The sequence below is a fragment of the Erythrolamprus reginae genome, chromosome 10 (assembly GCF_031021105.1).
Source record: "Erythrolamprus reginae isolate rEryReg1 chromosome 10, rEryReg1.hap1, whole genome shotgun sequence".
Lineage (NCBI taxonomy): Eukaryota > Metazoa > Chordata > Lepidosauria > Squamata > Dipsadidae > Erythrolamprus > Erythrolamprus reginae.
Window position 1 is genome coordinate 35,185,094 of NC_091959.1, and position 20,258 is coordinate 35,205,351.

At 45.0% G+C, this 20,258-nt stretch overlaps 1 protein-coding gene across 10 annotated transcripts in view; it reads left to right on the forward strand.

The window, feature by feature from the left end:
* Positions 1-20,258, forward strand: part of DEPDC5 (DEP domain containing 5, GATOR1 subcomplex subunit) — an 84,206-nt gene that overhangs the window by 50,797 nt on the left and 13,151 nt on the right. For 6 of the 10 annotated variants that reach the window (XR_011559969.1, XM_070762460.1, XM_070762462.1 and 3 more), the window contains 7 exons: positions 879-996; positions 1,990-2,157; positions 4,237-4,456; positions 5,985-6,121; positions 8,196-8,304; positions 12,508-12,570; positions 18,487-18,632. Coding sequence is in view for 9 of the 10 variants with exons in the window: in XM_070762460.1 (XP_070618561.1) it covers positions 879-996; positions 1,990-2,157; positions 4,237-4,456; positions 5,985-6,121; positions 8,196-8,304; positions 12,508-12,570; positions 18,487-18,632 (961 nt within the window). In the remaining variant the exon portion in view is untranslated. The remainder of the gene's footprint in view (positions 1-878; positions 997-1,989; positions 2,158-4,236; positions 4,457-5,984; positions 6,122-8,195; positions 8,305-12,507; positions 12,571-18,486; positions 18,633-20,258) is intronic. The other 4 variants (XM_070762464.1, XM_070762466.1, XM_070762465.1 and 1 more) reach the window with 1 other exon arrangement.

Below are 20,258 nucleotides of genomic sequence, written 5' to 3' on the forward strand. Positions count from 1 at the left end.
GCAGTCCGCAGAATGTTTTAGAAACATGGTTATATCTGGGAAGACTCATGACTGCTTGCGCGGCTGCATTTTGCATGATTTGTAGTTTCCGAACACTCTTCAGAGGTAGCCCCATGTAGAGAGCATTGCAGTAGTCGAACCTCGAGGTGATGAGGACATGAATGACTGTGAGCAGCGACTCCCCATCCAAATAGGGCCGCAACTGGTGCACCAGGCGAAATGCCCCCCTCGCCACAGCTGAAAGATGGTGCTCTAAAGTCAGCTGTGGATCGAGGAGGACGCCCAAGTTGCAGACCATCTCTGAGGGGGTCAATAATCCCCCCCCCCCAGGGAAATGGACGGACAGATAGGATTGTCCTTGGGAGGCAAAACCCACAGACACTCCATCTTGTCAGGGTTGAGTTTGAGCCTGTTGTCACCCATCCAGACCCCAACAGCCTCCAGGCACCGGCACATCACTTCCACTGCTTCGCCGAGTGGACACGGGGTGGAGATGTACAACTGGGTGTCATCAGCATACTGATGACACCTCACCCCATGCCCTTGGATGATCTCACCCAAATTGTCCCTCACTTGCCCATGTCCCTGCTGAAAACCAGCTGGTCCAGGAGAAATAAGGGAATAGGAGAAAAAGCGAAGGTCTCTGTGTGAGGTGTGTAAAATGATACCTGTGTGTGTAAAGTATCCTTGGTATTGTATACTCCTTGTACTTGCTACATCTTTCTGTCTCTGCCTTGATGGGAAATCTTTCTAGATAGAATGAAGCTGCTTCAAGGCAACATAGGGAAACCGTGTGATTGCTAATTCCAATGAGCCCTCTGCCTTCATTGCTTGGGGAAAGGATCTGCGCTTCTAATTTGTCTTTTTTCTCCGCCCAGGTCTTGTGTCACGCAATCGACCTGAGGAGGATGACCAGTACTGGCTGAGCATGGGACGGACCTTCCATAAAGTGACCCTGAAGGACAAAATCATCACTGTCACGCGGTATCTGCCCAAGTGAGTATCTCTGCCTGTCCACTCTTTGAGTAGGAAATTTCTATTTCCAGCCTGTCTGTCTGAGGAATTCTGGGAGTTGAAGTCCCCAAGTCTCAAAATTTCCAAATTTGGAGACTCCTGTTTTAGAGCGTTGGAGAAGAATCCTGAAAGCCCATCTCGCTCTTCATCCTAGGACAGGCTGCCCATCCGGTAGCCACATTCGAGGGCTTTATATTCCCTGGGGAAGTCGGCGGGCCATTCATAATTAGCAAGGGTCACCAGGTGTCATGGTCTTAATAATTAATAATTATAATTTATTAGATTTATATGCCGCCCGTCTCCGAGGATTCAGAGCGGCTCACAACAAATAATTTAAAAACCCTTCTAAAAAAAAACAATACAGGCATGGGGGAATTGAGATATTCCCTTCCCCTAGGCTTACAAAAAAATTATGCATGCTATGTCTGTATGCATGATTGGTCTCTTAAATTGGGTTTTTTTTTTTAAATTAACTTAAATATTAGATTTTTTTATATTGTTTTATTACTGTTGTTAGCCACCCTGAGTCTGCGGAGAGGGGCGGCATACAAATTTGATTAATAAATAAATTTGATTAATAAAAAACCATACATGAAATGAAGCAGCTAGGGGTATGTCAGTTTCCCCAGGCCTGGTGACAAAGGTGGGTTTTCAGAAGTTTGCGAAAGGCAAGGAGGGTGGGGGCAGTCCTGATCTCCGGGGGGGGGGGGGAGTTGATTCCAGAGGGCCGGGGCCGCCACAGAGAAGGCTCTTCCCCTGGATCCTGCCAGACAACATTGTTTTGTTGACGGGACCCGGAGAAGGCCAACTCTGGGGGACCTAATCGATAGCTGGGATTTGTGTGGCAGAAAGCGGTCCTGAAAGTATTCTGGTCTTGTGCATGAGGGTAGGAAAACCGGGAGGCGAAAGTCATTCATTAGCCACTTTTATGTCTGACTTGAAAAAGGCTTGTTTTGATGTCTTTGCTCCTTTTAGGTACCCGTATGAATCTGCCCAGATCAATTACACTTACAGCCTGTGTCCTTCCCACTCAGACTCAGAGTTTGTCTCTTGCTGGGTGGACTTCTCCCACGAGAGGTTAGAGGAGTATAAGTGGAATTACCTGGACCAGTACATCTGCTCGACTGGTTCGGAAGATTTCAGGTAAGCAGAGGGCTTTGGTTCTCCAACTCTTTACATAGGTGCGTAGTGAGCACCTGGCTCTTTCAAAGGATGCTAAAGGCAGGACGGCCAGTCTAAGCAAGATAATTCTGGTTTATTGATTGAAACTTGCAACTCTGAAGGTACAAACTGTTGGGTATTTTGATTATTATTAATATTATTTGTATTAGCAGAGTTCAGCTGGCTTAATTTGCAGCGGAGTTAGCGTGGCAAGAAATAACACGTGGTTCAGAATCCCATTTGTTAGCAATGAATGATCACTCCTTCCTAAAGATGAAAAAATACAATCTTTACTTACAATTTTGTTGATTAATGCAATTACAGATTGCAGGCAGATAAGCTTATATTCCAGTCCATATTAATAACTTCTGGATGGTCCCATGTGTGAGGATGGCTTTGGATTTCATCTCACACATGTGTCCTCAGCCGAGGACAATGGAGCACACAGGAGGTGGACAAGGAAGGGTCATCAAGGCGAAAAGAGGATCAGAAGGGGAGAACATCTACTCTGCAGAGGTTTATATAGTCTGCAGAGTTCCTGCCCCTTTTGGTCATCGAAAGGTGACACACTGGTCAGTTAATTGAGACCTGACCATAGAGATATGTTTACAAGTCAGTGCAAGCATGTAGTAGAGTGGTTGAACCCAACACAAACCACTTCTAACCACTTGATCCATTTGTGGTGGCCCTTTTAAAGTTTCTGTCTCTGCCACTGGGGACTCCTTTCTCTCTTGCCTGATCGCTTCCTAGGCAACAACTTCTCTTCCCCTCGTCCCCCAAGGTCAGTCCATTACAGAACACAAGGGAGAAATACAATTTTTTGCTCATCTTTCTTGCATTTCCCAGAGAATTTGGAATTAATACTCACAGTTGCATCAGCAGTGTGCATTCTCCTTAGCCTAAATTCGAAGTGTCCTGTAGTCCCACTTAGAGGGAAAAGGCTCTATTTTGATTATCGATCCCGCAGATTCATGGTGGAACCCATTATCAGGGAAATTCTCTCTCCCCAAAATATCTGGAGAGAAATACCTATTTATTCTAGAGAGAGAAAGGGCTTCCCCGATGATCCAGCGCCAGCTCAAAAACTTGGAAGAAGAAACCTTTGGTCCCAGTGATTGAACCCTGCAATATTTTTTTTAATACGAATATGACTTTCCTGATCTGTATCTCTTAATATTCCAAGATACAGAATAGATTTAATAAATGACCCTCCTGGCAATTCAGCGCTCGTACTGCTATCATTTGGGGGCAGAAAACACTCATACATTTTGGACGCTCACCCTTCCAGAGAGCCCAGTGGGAAAGGGCCACAGGAATTTCTTCCGTCCTTTCTTCCAGGCTTTTCATGGTTAAGGGTTTAAACTGAAGGCTGTGGGGATATACAGTGGTACCTCTACTTATGAACGCCTCTACCTACTAACTTTTCGAGATACGCCTCTACTCACGAAACATTTTCTACTTATGAACCCTCGCTTTTCTCTCGGCAGCTGCTGCGAGCAGCGGCCAAAACGGCGCGCGTCGGAGGAGCTCTCCGCAGCCGCCCCATTTCCCTGCCATTTTCCCCTCTAGGCCTCCGTTTCCTCCGCTCCCCGCAGCCGCCCCATCCCGCTGCCAAAATCTGCCCTAGCCTACCACTTCTTTTGCCCCACCTTGCTGCCAAAATCACCCCTCCAGATGTTTCCTATGTTGTCCCAAATTGCCTCCAAAATCACCCCTCCAAATGCTTCCTGTGCCACCCCAAATCACTCCCAAAATCACCCTTCCAGACTCTTCCTGTGCCACCCCAAATTGCTCCCAAAATCACCCTTCCAGATGCTTCCTGTGCCACCCCAAATCACTCCCAAAATCACCCTTCCAGACATTTCCTATGCCACCCCAAATCGCTCATAATTAAGTTCGTAAGTAGAGGTACCACTGTATTTGTAAGAGAAAGACAAGGTAGGTTTTGAAACAGTGACTGGGAAGAGTCGGTGTCTGATGACAGCCTGTGACAGCCCCATGGAGGGAAGAAACCCCTGGCTTGACCGCTCTCCCCTTGCCTGCCGCTTTCTCTCCGCACAGCCTGATTGAGTCGCTCAAATTCTGGCGGACACGTTTCCTGCTCCTGCCAGCCTGCATCAGCGCCACCAAGCGCATCATGGAGGGGGAGGCCCACTGTGACATCTATGGGGGCAAGGCTCGCTCTGACGAAGAGGAGTGGCAGCTTCTGGACGGCTTCATTCGCTTTGTGGAAGGGCTGAACCGCATCCGCAGGCGACACCGTTCGGATCGGATCATCCGGGTAAGTCAGGGCGCTCAGTCCGGAATCCCACCCATCCTCAGGTCACAGAACTAGAACCTAAGAGACATTTGTCAAGAATCATGGGGGACAATACTTAATGACTGTCATAGGGGTCAAATAAGCAATGAAGGAACAATCAATATTAATAAAAATCTTAGGATACAAGCAAATAATAATAATAATAATAATAATAATAATAATAATAATTTATTAGATTTGTATGCCGCCCCTCTCCAAAGACTCAGGGCAGCTCACAACAATAACACTATAATATAATACAAATCTAATATTAAAAAGAACAAGTTAAAACCCATTATTACTAAAAACAATCAATGCTACACAATCACACCACACTCAAATGCTACAAGTCAGAAGGGGGAAGATTAGTCCCCCCGTGCCTGGCGGCATAAATGGGTCTTCAACATCTTGCGGAAGGCGAGGAGGGTGGGGGAAGTTCGACTCTCCGGGGGGAGTTGATTCCAGAGGGCTGGGGCCACCACAGAGAAGGCTCTTCCCCTAGGTCCCGCCAGATGACATTGTTTAGTCGATGGGACCTGGAGAAGGCCAACTCTGGGGTACCTCATCGGCCGCTGAGATTCGTGCGGCAGAAGACGGTCCTGTAATTACAGTCATATAATCCTAAGTGGGAGGAAATGGGTGATAGGAATGATGAGGAAAAAACTAGTAGTAATAGTAGTGTAGATTTAGTAAATAGTTTGACAGTGTTGAGGGGATTATTTGTTTAGGGGTCAGCAAATATTTTCATAGATTTGTTTCCTGCTGAATCCAAAATACAATAAAACACATCCAGTTCAGATGACTGACATTGGAAGATTGTGCATTGCCTGCATGTCTGCTTTCAAGAAAGTGGTGGAACAAATTTAAGTGGTGCTTAAAAAAGTAAAGGGAACACTCAGATAACACATCCTAGATCTGAATGAATGAAATATTCTCATTGAATATTGCATTTGCACAACTCTTCCATTTGCACAACAGCATGTGAAATTGATTGTTAAACAATATTGCTTCCTAAGTGGACTGATTTCACAGAATTTTGATTTACTTGGAGTTGTATTCTGTTGTTTAAGTGGCCCCTTTATTTTTTTGAGCAGCGTATTAATATTATTATTATTATTATTGTTATTGTTATTGTTATTATTATTATTAATTAGATTTGTATGCCGCCCCTCTCCGTAGACTTGGGGCGGCTCACAACAGTGATAAAAACAATGCATGGTATCAAATCTAATAATTAAAATATAAAATAACAGTTTTACATTAAAAAGTCTAAAAAGAAAAAAAACCCCAATAGATAAAATACATACACACATTTTGTATTTGTTGTTGGAGCTGCTGTTCTTCATAGATAGAAGGCAGAAAGCTCCTGTAGCTTTCCTGTAACTCCAGGTCCCAGAATCCTTTGGGAAAATTCAAGGCTGGGCTAAAAACTGACCCCTCTCAAGTCCCCATGAGCATCTCTTCTCTTTCCCTCCTCTCGCTGACCTTTTGCTGTCTTTTTCCTGTCCAGAAAGGTCCTGCAATGAAAGGCCTGCAGATCACCAGCCCCCTTCCTGCCCCCCCTCTGGAGCCTCCAGGGCCACCCCCTCTGGCCAAGAAGGGGACCTCAGCACTCTCGGCTCTCTTAGAGATGGAGGCCAGCCAAAGGTGAGTTCCTGGAGAAGCACACCTGAATTGTGTCACTCTCTCCATATTTATTTATTTATTATTATTTATTTATTTATTGGATTTGTATGCCGTCCCTCTTGGGGCGGCTCACAACAAACAAAGAATACATAATAAAACAATTTGATCCAGTTAATAACAGTTAAAAGATTTTAAAAACATCCTAAAAATTAAAACATTCAATTATCATTCACTCAATCAATAATTTATTCTAAACACATTTGTTGGTCAGGGGGGGAAAGATCTAATGACCCCAGACCTGATGAGTCTTCAAACTTTTTTGGAAAGCAAGGAGGGTGGGGGCAGTGCAAATCTCTGGAGGAAGCTGGTTCCAGAGGGCCGGGCCCCCACAGAGAAGGCTCTTCCCCTAGGCCCCTCCAGCTGACATTGTCTGGTTGACGGGACCCTGAGAAGACCAACTCTGTGGGACCTCACCGGTCACTGGGATTCGTGTGGCAGAAGGCGGTCTTGGAGATTATCTGGTCTAATGCCATGTAGGGCTTTATAGGTCATAACCAACACTTTGAATTGTGTCCGGAAACCAATCGGCAGCCAATGCAGTCTGTAGAGTGATCTTGAGATATGGGCATGCCTCGGCTGCATTTTGGACTATTTGAAGTTTCCAAACACTTTTCAAAGGTAGCCCCACGTAGAGAGCATTGCAGTAGTCGAACCTTGAGGTGATAAGGGCATGAGTGACAGTGAGCAAAGACTCCCTGTCCAAATAGGGCCGCAACTGATGCACCAGGCGAACCTGGGCAAATGCCCCCCCTCGCCATAGCTGAAAGTTGGTGTTCTAAGGTCAGCTGTGGATCGAGGAGGACGCCCAAATTGTGGACCCTCTCTGAAGGAGGCAGTAATTCCCCCACCCACCAGCGTAATAGACGGACAGATGGAAATGTCCTTGGGAGGCAGAACCCACAGCCATTCCGTCTTGTCTGGATTGAGCTTGAGCCTGTTGGCCCCCATCCAGACCCTGACAGCCTCCAGACACCGGCACATCACTTCCACTGCTTCACTGAGTGTACGTATGTACATTCACCCCTCCCAGTTTCTCTGTTTAGGAACCTGCATGCTTCGGATCTGTCTGGCACTGAAGTGGTTCGGCCAATTGATGAGTGGTGTCTTTTTGGAAGAACCTCTGAGTGCATAGACTCAATTTCATGGGCACATGCTTGATAGCTCTCTCTGGAGTCTTCCACCCTTTTTCACGCCTCGATAACCTGCCAGTCAAATCTCGTGTCAGGGCTCCAACTAATTAATCCAAGCAAATCAGACCCCTGAGATTAGGATCCTTCTCACCTTTCTACTTCATTGAGTACATCATATCGGGACAGCTTCAAAGGAAAACCCACTCTTAATCTTTCCAGTGGTTTCAATATAATTAAACCAGGAAATCACCCCATCCCCAAGTGGTCACAAGTTACTTGGGTCAGTTGGGTTAATTGGTGGGCTCTCCAGGCACTCCTTCCCCAACCTATAAAGCCCTACATGGCATCGGACCAGAATACCCATGGGTCCGCCTCCTGCCGCACGAATCCCAGGGACCGATAAGGTCCCACAGAGTTGGCTTTCTCCGGGTCCCGTCGACTAAACAATGTCGTCTGGCGGGCCCCAGGGGAAGAGCCTTCTCTGTGGCGGCCCCGGTCCTTTGGAATCAACTCCTCCCAGAGATTAGAACTGCCCCCGCCCTCCTTGCAAATTGCTTAAGACCCACCTATGTCGCCAGGCATGGGGGAATTGAGATACCCCCCTCCCCGGGCTTATATAATTTATGTATGGTATGCTTGTGTTGCATGGTTTTAATTATGGGTTTTAGATGTTTTTAAGTATTAGATTTGTCATATTGTTATTATTGTTACTGTGAGTTGCCCCGAGTTTACGGAGAGGGATGGCATACAAATCTAATACATTATTAAATTATTAAATTAACCTTATCCATTGCCAGTAGAGATGACCTTGGTTCTCACGAGAAAGCTCTCTGTTGTGTCTAGTGAGGCATTCCAACCTCCTTGCCTCCTCCCCTTTTTCATAGCCCTCCCTCACTTGTTTCTAGGATATTGGAGGAACAACAAGCCGCAGCCCTTGCTGGGAAGACCTCTGCACAGCCGGCGGAGACTGGCAGCATCGCCATGACACCCACCTACATGGACAGTCCAAGGAAGGTGAGGACGGAAGCTTCAACAATATGACACACTCCTGCATGGGGCTCTGTGCATGTGCCTTGCATGTGCCCTCCGTTAACCGCGTTGAGCTGAAATCCTTGCAGTCTTCCAAGGTGAAAACGTGTGTGTGTGTGTGTGTTGAAATGCTTGAACCTGTTGTGGTTGGCTCTGGGTCAGCTCCTGCAATAGGGAATTTGGATGTTGGTTTAGGGGAATCCTCAGGGTCACAGAGACTTGTATTATTGCCAGCAGCTTCTGATAGTGAAGATTCATTGCCAAGGTCAGACGGTGGGGAGGAAGAATCAGACGGAGAGATGGGTGCAGCCAGCCCATTAGTTAATGACATAGAAACATAGAAGATTGACAGCAGAAAAAGACCTCCTGGTCCATCTTGTCTGCCCTTATACTATTTCTTGTATTTTATCTTAGGATGGTTATATGTTTATCCCAGGCATGTTTAAATTCAGTTACTGTGGATTTACCCACCACGTCTGCTGGAAGTTTGTTCCAAGGATCTACTACTCTTTCAGTCAAATAATATTTTCTCATGTTGCTTCTGATCTTTCCCCCAACCAACCTCAGATTGTGCCCCCTTGTTCTTGTGTTCACTTTCCTATTAAAAACACTTCCCTCCTGAACCTTATTTAACCCTTTAACATATTTAAATGTTTCGATCATGTCCCCCCCTTTTCCTTCTGTCCTCCAGACTGTACAGATGGAGTTCATTAAGTCTTTCCTGATAAGTTTTAAACTTAAGACCTTCCACCATTCTTGTAGCCTGTCTTTGACCCCATTAGTGAGTCATTAGACTTGGAGGAGGATTGGTGGATAGATGCCCGAATGCGCAGGCTCATGGCTAGGAGGGACGAACTGCGCAGGTATCATCGGAGATAAGGGAGAACCCCTGTTGCTGAGGCAATTAGGTTAATGGGGTTGATGATAAATTTCGGGTGTTGGGGAATGAGCAGGTGGGCGTTTATTCGTTTGGAGAAGGATCATTGCCAAGGTTTGGACTATTCCAGGATTTCTGTTGACTCTTTGGACAATTCACAGTTAACTTTTGTGGACTCAAAGAAGGGGGGGTTGTGAGGAATCACAGCTGCCTTAATTGTTCTCTTTTGTTCCTGTTTTGACCGCATTCCAGGACTGTTATCCGGGTGAGAGAAATTTGACTCTGCTTAAACGTGTGCGCTTTTAACACTGTTTCAGATAAACTACTTTTATTTCTTCTGTGCCGGCGTGTGTGTGTTTGACTTTGTATTCCTCCTCACTGGGGGCTATTAACAAGAAGCCCAGCATGACGGACCCAGAGTGCAGCTTTTGCATCGCACGCCTATTTGATGGGTTTGGATCACCGACAGGGACTCAGGCCCAATTGCAAGATGTTTGTCCTAGTAACGCCTCCCTTTGGCACTTCAGAATACAAGCCTGGCATTCCGGCCCCCTCCTGGTTGGGTTCAGGCTTGGGGTGAATGCTGGCTCAGCTGGGGCACTGCAACCTCCAGGCTCGAAATGCATCGTGGCTGGCCAGCTGCAGGCCGCATTCTGCTTTTCCGCCTGCTTTGAATGTCACAGTCATTCGGCGAAACTCTCTTGGGCACTAAGCGAAACCCCATGGAGGTTCCTGCCCCCCCTTAGATGGTCCGAGCCAGAGGGTGTTTTGAGTGGTTGGACTTTGAATGGTGTGGCAGGTCTGGCGCTTCCATTTCTGCTGTGACACCAGCTCCGACTCTCAGCTTTGTCATCCCCAGAGTGACTGGCAGGGCAGCTGACCTGGTTTTTCCATCAAGGGTTGGGAGGAGATTGGTACATTATTGGTTGGTTCTCCTCTAACAACTGATCACTCCATTCTTGTTTTTTCTGATGTCTTTATCAATTTCATACGTTCTTTTTCGACAGCCTATCTTCACTTTAGCTCTTACCATTCTATGGTCACTTCCAATATTAAACAATTGATAACAGTACAATTGCAAAATGTAGAAACATACAAACATAGAAGTGACAGCAGAAAAAGACCTCATGGTCCATCTAGTCTGCCCTTATACTGTTTCCTGTATTTTATCTGAGGATGGATCTATGTTTATCCCAGGTATGTTTCAATTCAGTTCCTGTGGATTTACCAACCACGTCTGCTGGAAGTTTGTTCCAAGGATCTAGTTTTATCACTTGACATCATGTGGTCAATTTTGCTTGTGTACCCAGGTGGACTTTCCCACGTTCAATTTTTTTGTCTTGAAGGCGCGACGTTGTTGTAAAACTCTTCCACCTCTCCATCACTGTAGCTTATTGTTGGCGTGTAATCTTGGATGATTTGAAGCGTGTATTGTTCGTTCAATTGAATGTTGCATTGGGCTACTCTGATAGACTTCAAATTTTACTAGAGACTTTCAGCTTTTGTTGGTGAGAAAAACAGTAGTACAGACTTTCAGTAGTGTAGAGTAAATGCCGAGACCAATCAGGTTCAACTCATTTTTCAGCTTTTTGTTGTATTTCACATAATCCACTGACATTCCAATGCATATCGTTGAGTTCAATCTGCAGTTCTCCTAGTTGAGCATCCATTTCCATTGTGCGAATGTTGACCATTCCTGTGTCCAAAGTTCAAAGGTGGCCTGATTTAACCTGGGGATTCTTAGCACCCTCTCCCTTCAGGCAGGTATTCCTGCTGGTGTGAGTAGTTGCCTTGGGACAGGGGTAGGCAAAGTTGGCTCTTCTATGACATGTGGACTTCAACTCCCAGAATTCCTGAGTTAGCATGATTGGCTCAGGAATTCTGGGAGTTAGCAATAGCATTTAGACTTTTTATTTGTTTGTTTGTTTGATTTGATTTGATTTGTATTTATTAGACTTATATACCACTTCATGATTTTTTACAGCCTTCTCTAAGCGGTTTACAGAGTCAGCATATTGCCCCCAACAATCTGGGTCCTCATTTGACCCACCTTGGAAAGATGGAAGGCTGAGTCAACCTTGAGTCTACTAATCTGCCAAACTGCTGGCACCTAGTGATGATCAGCAGAAGTAGCTTGCAGTGCTACACTCTTAACTAACCACTGCACCACCGAGGCTCTTGATTGAAGTTCACAAGTTGAAGTCCACAACTCATAAAAGAGCCAACGTTGGCTGTCCCTGCCTTAGGGTCTATGGAGAATGAGGGCTTTTTTTGAGGTTGTAATGGCATGTAGAAGGAATGTACTATAATCCACCATGCTGGTCCAGTGTGGGTTGGCAGTTGTGATTGGCGTTAGTCTAGGGCAGGGTTAGGCAAAGTTGGCTCTTCTATGACTTGTGGACTTCAACTCCCATAATTCCTGAACCTATCATGCTAGTTCAGGAATGATGGGAGTTGAAGTCCACATGTCATAGATGAGCCAACTTTTTCTAACCCTGCTCTAGGGCAGTGTTTCCCAATCTTGGCCATTTGAAGATATCTGGACTTCAACTCCCAGAATTCTTGAACCTATCATGCTAGCTCAGGAATGATGGGAGTTGAAGTCGAAATATCTTCAAGTTGCCAAGCTTGGGAAACACTGTTCTAGGGTAAAAAACATATAAAATCATTTTATATGTTTTTAAATCTTTGATTTGGAAGCTGCCCAGAATTGGCTGAAAGACGGGTGGCTATCGAAAAGTTTTAAAGAAACAAATAAATAAAGGCAAGCAAATGGTAGCCTGAAGGGGATGCAGGAAAGGCCTCTCTCTGCGCCTGATGCTTCAGCGTCTCAGCCCCAGGAGCACGGAGCTCCATTCTCCACGCTCTGCTACCCTGGCGAAAGGAACATATCGAAAGGGAGGGTCTTGCCTTCTTTTTCTGCTCAAGATCCCCAGGGACAATTGGTGGGCCACTGGGTGACACAGAATGCTGGACTCGATGGGCTTTGGCTTGATTCAGCATGGCTCGGTTCTTATGTTCTTATGATCCGAAGAGCCCCAGACCTCGGGATGCAGCCCTACTGCAGAAGGAGTGGCATCCGATCCAGCGTCTCAGAGCAGCCTGGGTGGGAGCAGAAGCCTGGGGTCTCCTTCGTGCATGTTCGGAATGCGACCTCCTTTCACCCGTGCCTCCCACCCCACCCGCCTGCTGCAATTTTCATGCCCTGTTAACCCTTCCACTTGGAGTGACAGATCTGCACAACGTGTCTTTCTCCCCTCCCACTTTGTTTCTGTTGCTGCCTTTGCCGTCTCCCGGTTCTTCTACTTCAGGATGGGACCTTCTTTATGGAGTTTGTCCGAAGCCCTCGCACAGCATCCCTCTTCCACACCCAGGTCAGTTTTTGACAGGTCAAACGCTCTTTGTGGCAATGCTACACAAGGTCCTTGGGGTTCCCAGTCCTCCCAGGAAGACCAGCAGGAAGCACAACCAGAGGAACGAATTCCACTTATCTATCTATCTATCTATCTATCTATCTATCTATCTATCTATCTATCTACCTACCTACCTACCTACCTACCTAATTATCTATCTGTCTATCTACCTACCTACCTATCTACCTACCTACCTACCTACCTATCTATCTATCTATCTATCTATCTATCTATCTATCTATCTATCTATCTATCTATCTATCTATCATTTATCTATTTATCTATCTATCTACCTACCTATCATCTATCTATCTATCTATCTATCTATCTATCTATCTATCTATCTATCTATCTATCTATCTATCTATCTATCTATCTATCTAATTTGTATGCCGCCCCTCTCCATAGGCTCAGGGCGGCTCACAGCAGCAATAGAAAACAATGTACAATACAAATCTAATATTTAAACTAAAGACCCATAATTTTAAAAAAACATGCACACAACATACCCTACATAAACTGTATAGGCCTGGGGAAGCTATCTCAGTTCCCCCATGCCTGACGGCAGAGGTGGGTTTTAAGAAGTTTACGAAAGACGAGGGTGGGGGCAATCCTAATCTCCAGGGGGAGCTAGTTCCAGAGGGTCGGGGCCGCCACAGAGAAGGCTCTTCCCCTGAGTCCCGCCAGACGACATTGTTTAGTCGACGGGACCCGGAGAAGGCCAACTCTGTGGGACCTAACTGGTTGCTGGGATTCGTGCGGCAGAAGGCGGCCCCGGAGATATTCTGGTCTGATGCCATGAAGGGCTTTATAGGTCGTTAATTTACATTAATTGGATTTCTTTTTTTTTAAAGTTTTATTTTTTTTAATACATTTAAAACAGAAAACATCTATTTACAGATCATTGACCATTTTTAATATGCAGTTACATTTTGTCTTTATTTCTATAATACAGGAAAACGAAAATTAAAAAAACAGGAAAATGAGAAACTTACTTTGATCCAAAAAGAAAGATATTAAGATAGCGAAAGTTGTGAGCATAACATATATTTACAGTAAGCCAATTGAAGAGGAAATTATCAGATATTTCGGTACACCTTTAGTCTGAAATTAATTGTCATTCTGTCTGATATCTTTTTTGAATCCACTTGTTCCATTTCTCCCATATTTTAGCAGTTTCATTATCTTTTGTTCCCTTATTATCCAATTATTAATTGGATTTCTATGCCGTCCCTCTCTGAAGACTCGGGGCGGCTTACAATATATAAAAAACATTAGGCTACAATGCAATTAAAACCAATTAAATTAAAATTACATAAAAATCTAAAATCCCTAGTTATGTTAAAATCAATCACCCCATTCGTACAGCAACCATACAATCGTTTGTTGGCCAGGGGGCAAAATGTAATGACCCTAAGTCTGACGGCATAGATCTTAAAACTCTTATGAAAGACGAGGAGGGTGGGGGCAGTACGAATCTCCAGGGGGAGCTAATTCCAGAGGACCGGGGGCCCCATAGAGAAGGCTCTTCCCCTAGGCCCCGCCAAACGATATTGTCTAGTTGACGGGATTTGGAGAAGGCTGACTCTGTGGGAACTGACCGGTCGCTGGGATTCATGCGGCAGGAGGTGGTCCCCCAAGTACAGTGATACCTCGTCTTACAAATGCCTCATCATACAAACTTTTCGAGATTCAAACCCGGGGTTCAAGATTTTTTTGCCTCTTCTTACAAACTATTTTCATCTTACAAACCCACCGCCGATGCTGGAATGCCCCGCCTCCGGACTTCCGTTGCCAGCGAAGCACCCGTTTTTGCGCTGCTGGGATTCCCCTGAGGCTCACCTCCATGGGAAACCCCACCTCCGGACTTCCATGTTTTTGTGCTGCAGGGGAATCCCAGCAGCGCAAAAACGGGTGCTTCGCTGGCAGCAGAAGTCCGGAGGTGGGGGTGTCCCAGCGAGGGGAGCCTCAGTGAAATCGCAGCATCACAAAAACACAGAGGTCTGGAGGTGGGGTTTCGAGGACTTCCGTGTTTTTGCGATGCTGCGATTTCACTGATGTTCCCCTTCCTGGGAAACCCCACCTCCGGACTTCTACTGCCAGCGAAAGGGGTGAATTTTGGGCTTGCACGCATTAATCACTTTTCCATTGATTCCTATGGGAAACATTGTTTCGTCTTACAAACTTTTCACCTTAAGAACCTCATCCTGGAACCAATTAAGTTTGTAAGACAAGGTATCACTGTAATCTTGTCCGATGCCATGTAGGGCTTTGTAGGTCATCACCAACACTTTGAATTGCATCCGAAAACCAATTGGCAGCCAGTGCAGACCACGGAGTGTTGGAGAGACATGAGCATACCTGAAAGGGCCTATGACCGTTCGGGCGGCTGCGTTCTGCACAATTTGTAGCTTTCAAACACTCTTCAAAGGTAGCCCCGTGCAGCCATCACTTGTAGATTGCAAAGCTACGTTAACAGAATCTTGCAAATCTCTCCCCATCCCCAAGAAACTTTGGACAGTCCCTTCTGAGACTTCCTCCACCCATTTTGCAGCTGACGGCTCTTCCCTCCCTTATCTGATTGTTCCCTCAGCGAAATCTCTTTGCCCTGTTTGTCCAAGGTCTTTCCCATGTGCCATTACAGAGTCTGCCTGAGTTAGAAGGAGGTGCTTTGGTTGAGAAGGAAAATGCTGTTTGACTGGCCTTGTTCGGGCTTCTTTAGAAATCAACCAAGGCAAAAGCTCTTGGCCCCTTTTCCTGCAGAGGCAGCAGAAAGGTCTAGGGGAGCTGGGAACCCCGCCTAGCTTGTGCTGCACGGTGGCCTTGACGTTGGATGAAAGACCTGAATTCCCCATTAGAGCAAAAGGAGCTTACATATTATTTATGTATTTATTATTTAAATTTATAATAATAATAATAATAATAATAATAATAATAATAATAATAATAATAATAATAATAATTTATTGGATTTGTATGCCGCCCCTCTCCGTAGACTCGGGGCGACTAACAACAATGATAAAACAGCATGTGACAATCCAATAATAAAACAACTAAAAACCCTTATTATAAAACCAAACATACACACAGACATACCATGCATAAATTGTAATGGCCTAGGGGGAAGGAATATCTCATCTCCCCCATGACTGGTGGTATAAATGAGTCTTGAGTAGTTTACGAAAGACAGGGAGGGTGGGGGCAATTCTAATCTCCGGGGGGAGTTGGTTCCAGAGGGCCGGTGCCGCCACAGAGAAGGCTCTTCCCCTGGGGCCCGCCAAACGACTTGTTTAGTCAACGGGACCTGGAGAAGGCCAACTCTGTGGGACCTTATCGGTCGCTGGGATTCGTGCGGTAGCAGGCGGTTCCGGAGGTAGTCTGGTCCAAAGCCATGTAGGGCTTTAAAGGTCGAGGATCGAGGAGGACGCCCAAGTTGCAAACCCTCTCTGAGGGGGTCAGTAATTCCCCCCCCCAGGGTTATGGACTTGTCCTTGGGAGGCAAGACCCACAGCCACTCCGTCTTGTCTGGGTTGAGTTTGAGTTTGTTGACACCCATCCAGGCCCCAACAGCAATCATGGGCTTTCCCAGATATGCCCATGTCTCGTCAACACTCTTGCTTGTACTGGCTGCCGATCAGTTTCCCGTCACAATTCAAAGTGTTGGTTATGACCTATAAAGCCCACATGGCATCAGACCAGAATATTTCCGGGACCGCCTTCTGCCGCACGAATCCCAGCAACCGATTAGGTCCCACAGAGTTGGCCTTCTCCGGGTCCCGTCGACTAAACAATGTCGTCTTGTGGGACCCGGGGGAAGAGCCTTCTCTGTGGCAGCCCCAGCCCTCTGGAATCAACTCCGCCCCAGAGATTCGGACTGGCCCCACCCTCCTCGCCTTTCGTAAATGTCGCCAGGCATGGGGTAACTGATACATCCCGCTGCTAATAAGGTTTATGTATGGTATGATTGGGTTGTGTCATTATTTTAATGTTAGGGTTTTTAGATAGTGTTTTTCAGTATTGGATTTGTTCATATTGTTCACTATTGTTGTGAGCCGCCCCGAATCTTCGGAGAGGGGCGGCATACAAATCTAATAAATTATTATTAATTATTATTATTATTATTAATGTTCCGGGGCAATGACCCAGAAGCACATTTGCCACATGAATCTCACTGACACAGCAGGGAGCAGCCCTGAGGAGCTTCTGCTGGAAGACATTGGCCCATCCTGTCCTCTGTGGCCGGCCATTTGCAGATGTGGAAAGGGCTCCATGGAAACATCACGGGGAGAGAGGGAAACTTGAACAAATGACAGGGCTCTTGGTGGTCCTGGTCTGTGAGGGTCAGGGAAATCCCAGGCCACCCAGATTATTATGTTACCTGTCGTATGAGTCAAAAAGAGAGCTGTGAAAATATTGACTGACCCCTCGCATCCTGGACATAAGCTGTTTCAACTCCTACCCCCAAAATGTGGCTATAGAGCACTGCACACCAAGACAACAAGTTACAAGAACAGTTTTCCCCCCGAACGCCATCACTCTGCTAAACAAATAATTCCCTCAACACTGTCAAACTATTTACTAAGTCTGCCCTACTATTACTAGTAGTTTTTTCTCATCACTCCTATCACCCAACTTCTATTTCTACTAGTTTTTCTCATCATTCCTATCACCCATCTCCTCCCAACAAACTTGTTGCTTGTATCCTTAAGATTTTTATTAATATTGTTCCCTCATTGCTTATTTGACCCCTATGGCAATCACTAAGTGTTGTGCCACATGTTTCTTGACAAATGTCTCTTTTCTTTTATGTACACTGAGAGCATCTGCACCAAAGACAAATTCCTTGTGTGTGCAATCACACTTGGCCAATAAAGAATTCTATTAACTAGTTCCAACCAATTCGCATTTTCAGCATTATGATGGATGGCTTTTTTAAATTATTGTTTTTATTAAACACACATAAACATACAGCATTCAACACCAACAACACAAAACAAACAGTTAAGGGTATTTTAGCCACTTATATACTGCAAGCTTTCATCAGATAGAATCACTTTATATTATCTGTAAATAAATATATTAATTTATGACACTGTGGTGGCACAGTGGTTAGAGTGCAGCATTGTAAGCTCCTTCAGCTAACTGCCAACTGTAGTTCAGCAGTTCAAATCTCACCACCGTTTCAAGGTTGACTGAGCCTTCCCTCCTTCTGAGGTGGGTCAAATGAGGACCTAGATTGTTGGGGACAATTATGTTGACTCTGTAAACCACTTAAAGCGGGCTGGAAAAGCACTATGAAGGGTATATAAGTCTAAATGTTATTGCTATTGCTAATATTCTTATCTGTGGCCTTTACATATACACATCATCTTAGCTGTTTCTATACATAAATAATTTGAACTATATAGTCCTTTCTTAATTAGTTCCAAAATTAACAGTTATACATGATCATTGCATTGTTCTTTATCTTTTTCAACCATTCATAAAATTTGTTCCATACATTATAATAATCAGATTCCTCTTTTTTAATTCGTTTTTTAACTTACCCGTTTCGACACAAACCATTATCTTTCTAATTATAATCTTTGGGTATTTCTATTTATTTTTTCACAATGGTGCCTAAAGAATCCTTGCTGCTGTAAGAATGCATATAATAAAATACTGTGTTTCTTTTTTAAATCCTTTATCGATTATGCCTAATAAGAATAATTCAGGTTTTCTATCAATATCCTCATGTATTGTTTCTTTCATGGATGTTTTCATTATTGAAGCCTTTTGGTGCTTGGGAGTTTCCACCTGGAATACCTAGGAGTCTACACTTGGGGCCAGCCCAGAGTTCCCCTCTGGGCCTTCAGTCTGATGCTTGTCTTCCCGCAGGTCTCGGTCGATCAGTCTGTTCCAGGGACCCTGGAAGGCAGCACTGCTACCAACACAGCCCAGCCTGTAGAGCGCAGCAACGTCCAAGCCAGCTCTCTCCACGGAGGGGATCAGGCCTCGGCATCCTCTGGTTCTGTGGAAAACAGGTAAGAAGGACCAGGCAAGGCTTTTGCTGTTTATTATTTATTTATTTATTGGATTTCTTTAAAAAAAATATTTATTTAAACTTCTATTGTTTAAAAAAAAAGGATAATTCATATACAGTGATACCTTGTCTTACAAACTTAATTGGTTCCGGGATGAGGTTCGTAAGGAGAAAAGTTCATAAGACAAAACAATGTTTCCCATAGGAATCAATAGAAAAGTGATTAATGCGTGCAAGCCCAAAACTCACCCCTTTTGCTAGCCGAAGCGCCCGTTTTTGCGCTGATGGGATTCACCTGAGGCTCCCCTCCATGGGAAACCCTGCCCCCAGACTTCCGTGTTTTTGCGATGCTGCAATTTCGCTGAGGCTCCCCTCACTGGGAAACCCCATCTCTGGACTTCAGTTGCCAGCGAAGCGCCCGTTTTTGCGCTGCTGGGATTCCCCTGCAGCATCGCAAAAACACAGTAGTCCAGAAGTGGGGTTTCCCATTGAGGGGAGCCTTTGGCTGGCAACGGAAGTCTGGAGTGGGGCATCCCAGTGGCGGCGACTTGGATTCGTAAGGTGAAAATAGTTCGGAAGAAGAGGCAAAAAAAATCTTAAACCCCGGGTTCGTATCTCGAAAAGTTTGTATGACGAGGGGTTCGCAAGACAAGGTATCACTATAATTGTTTTTACAGATCCAATACAGTTTCATTTTGCATATTAAAATTACAAATCACATCTCTATGTCTTAAGCAAAGCATATACATTTCCGTAAGTTAATAAACCCTATAATAGTATATTTAAATCTCTTAGATGTACACTTATACTCTATATTGATGTGTTTAGATTTCATGGGGATCCATTCATGCCATTTTTGCCATATCTCCTTGGTTTCTTTAATTCTTACTCCTTTGATTGCATTTGTCATTTCATCCATTTCAGCGCATCTATAGATTTTTTCAATAATTAAATTTTCGGACGGGATTTCTTCTTTTTTTCACATTTGCGCTATTGAAATTCTGACTGAGATAATTATATGTGTCATAATAGAAAGCTTTTGCCTGGGATAATGTCTTTTCCAGATTCCTAAAAGCATGCTTTCTGGGGAATATTCCATTTCCTCTTCCACAATTTCTGTGAGCCACTTATGTGTAGTTTTCCAGGGCGGCTTATAAGATATAAGAAGAACAATAAAATACAATGGCTAAATCCAAATAATTAAAATTAGCTAACCAACCTAAAATCCCCAACATTAAAATCAATCGTACACATTCAGATCTCAACCATACATAACATTCAACGGCATAGATGAGTCTTAAGATTCTTGCAGAACGCTGGGAGGGTGGGGGCAGTGTGAATCTCTGGGGGGGGAGTTGATTCCAGAGGGCCGGGCCCCCACAGAGAAGGCTCTTCCCCAAGTGACATTGTCTAGTTGACAGGACCTGGAAAAAGCCGACTCTATTGGACCTCACCAGATGCTGGGATTCATGCGGCAGAAGGTGGTCTCACAACTAATCTGGTCCGATGCCATGTAGGGCTTTATAGGTCATCACCAACACTTCGAATTGAGTCCGGAAACCAATCAGCAACCAATGCAGGCCGTGGAGTGTTGGAGAGATATGGGCATATCTAGGTAGCCCCACAA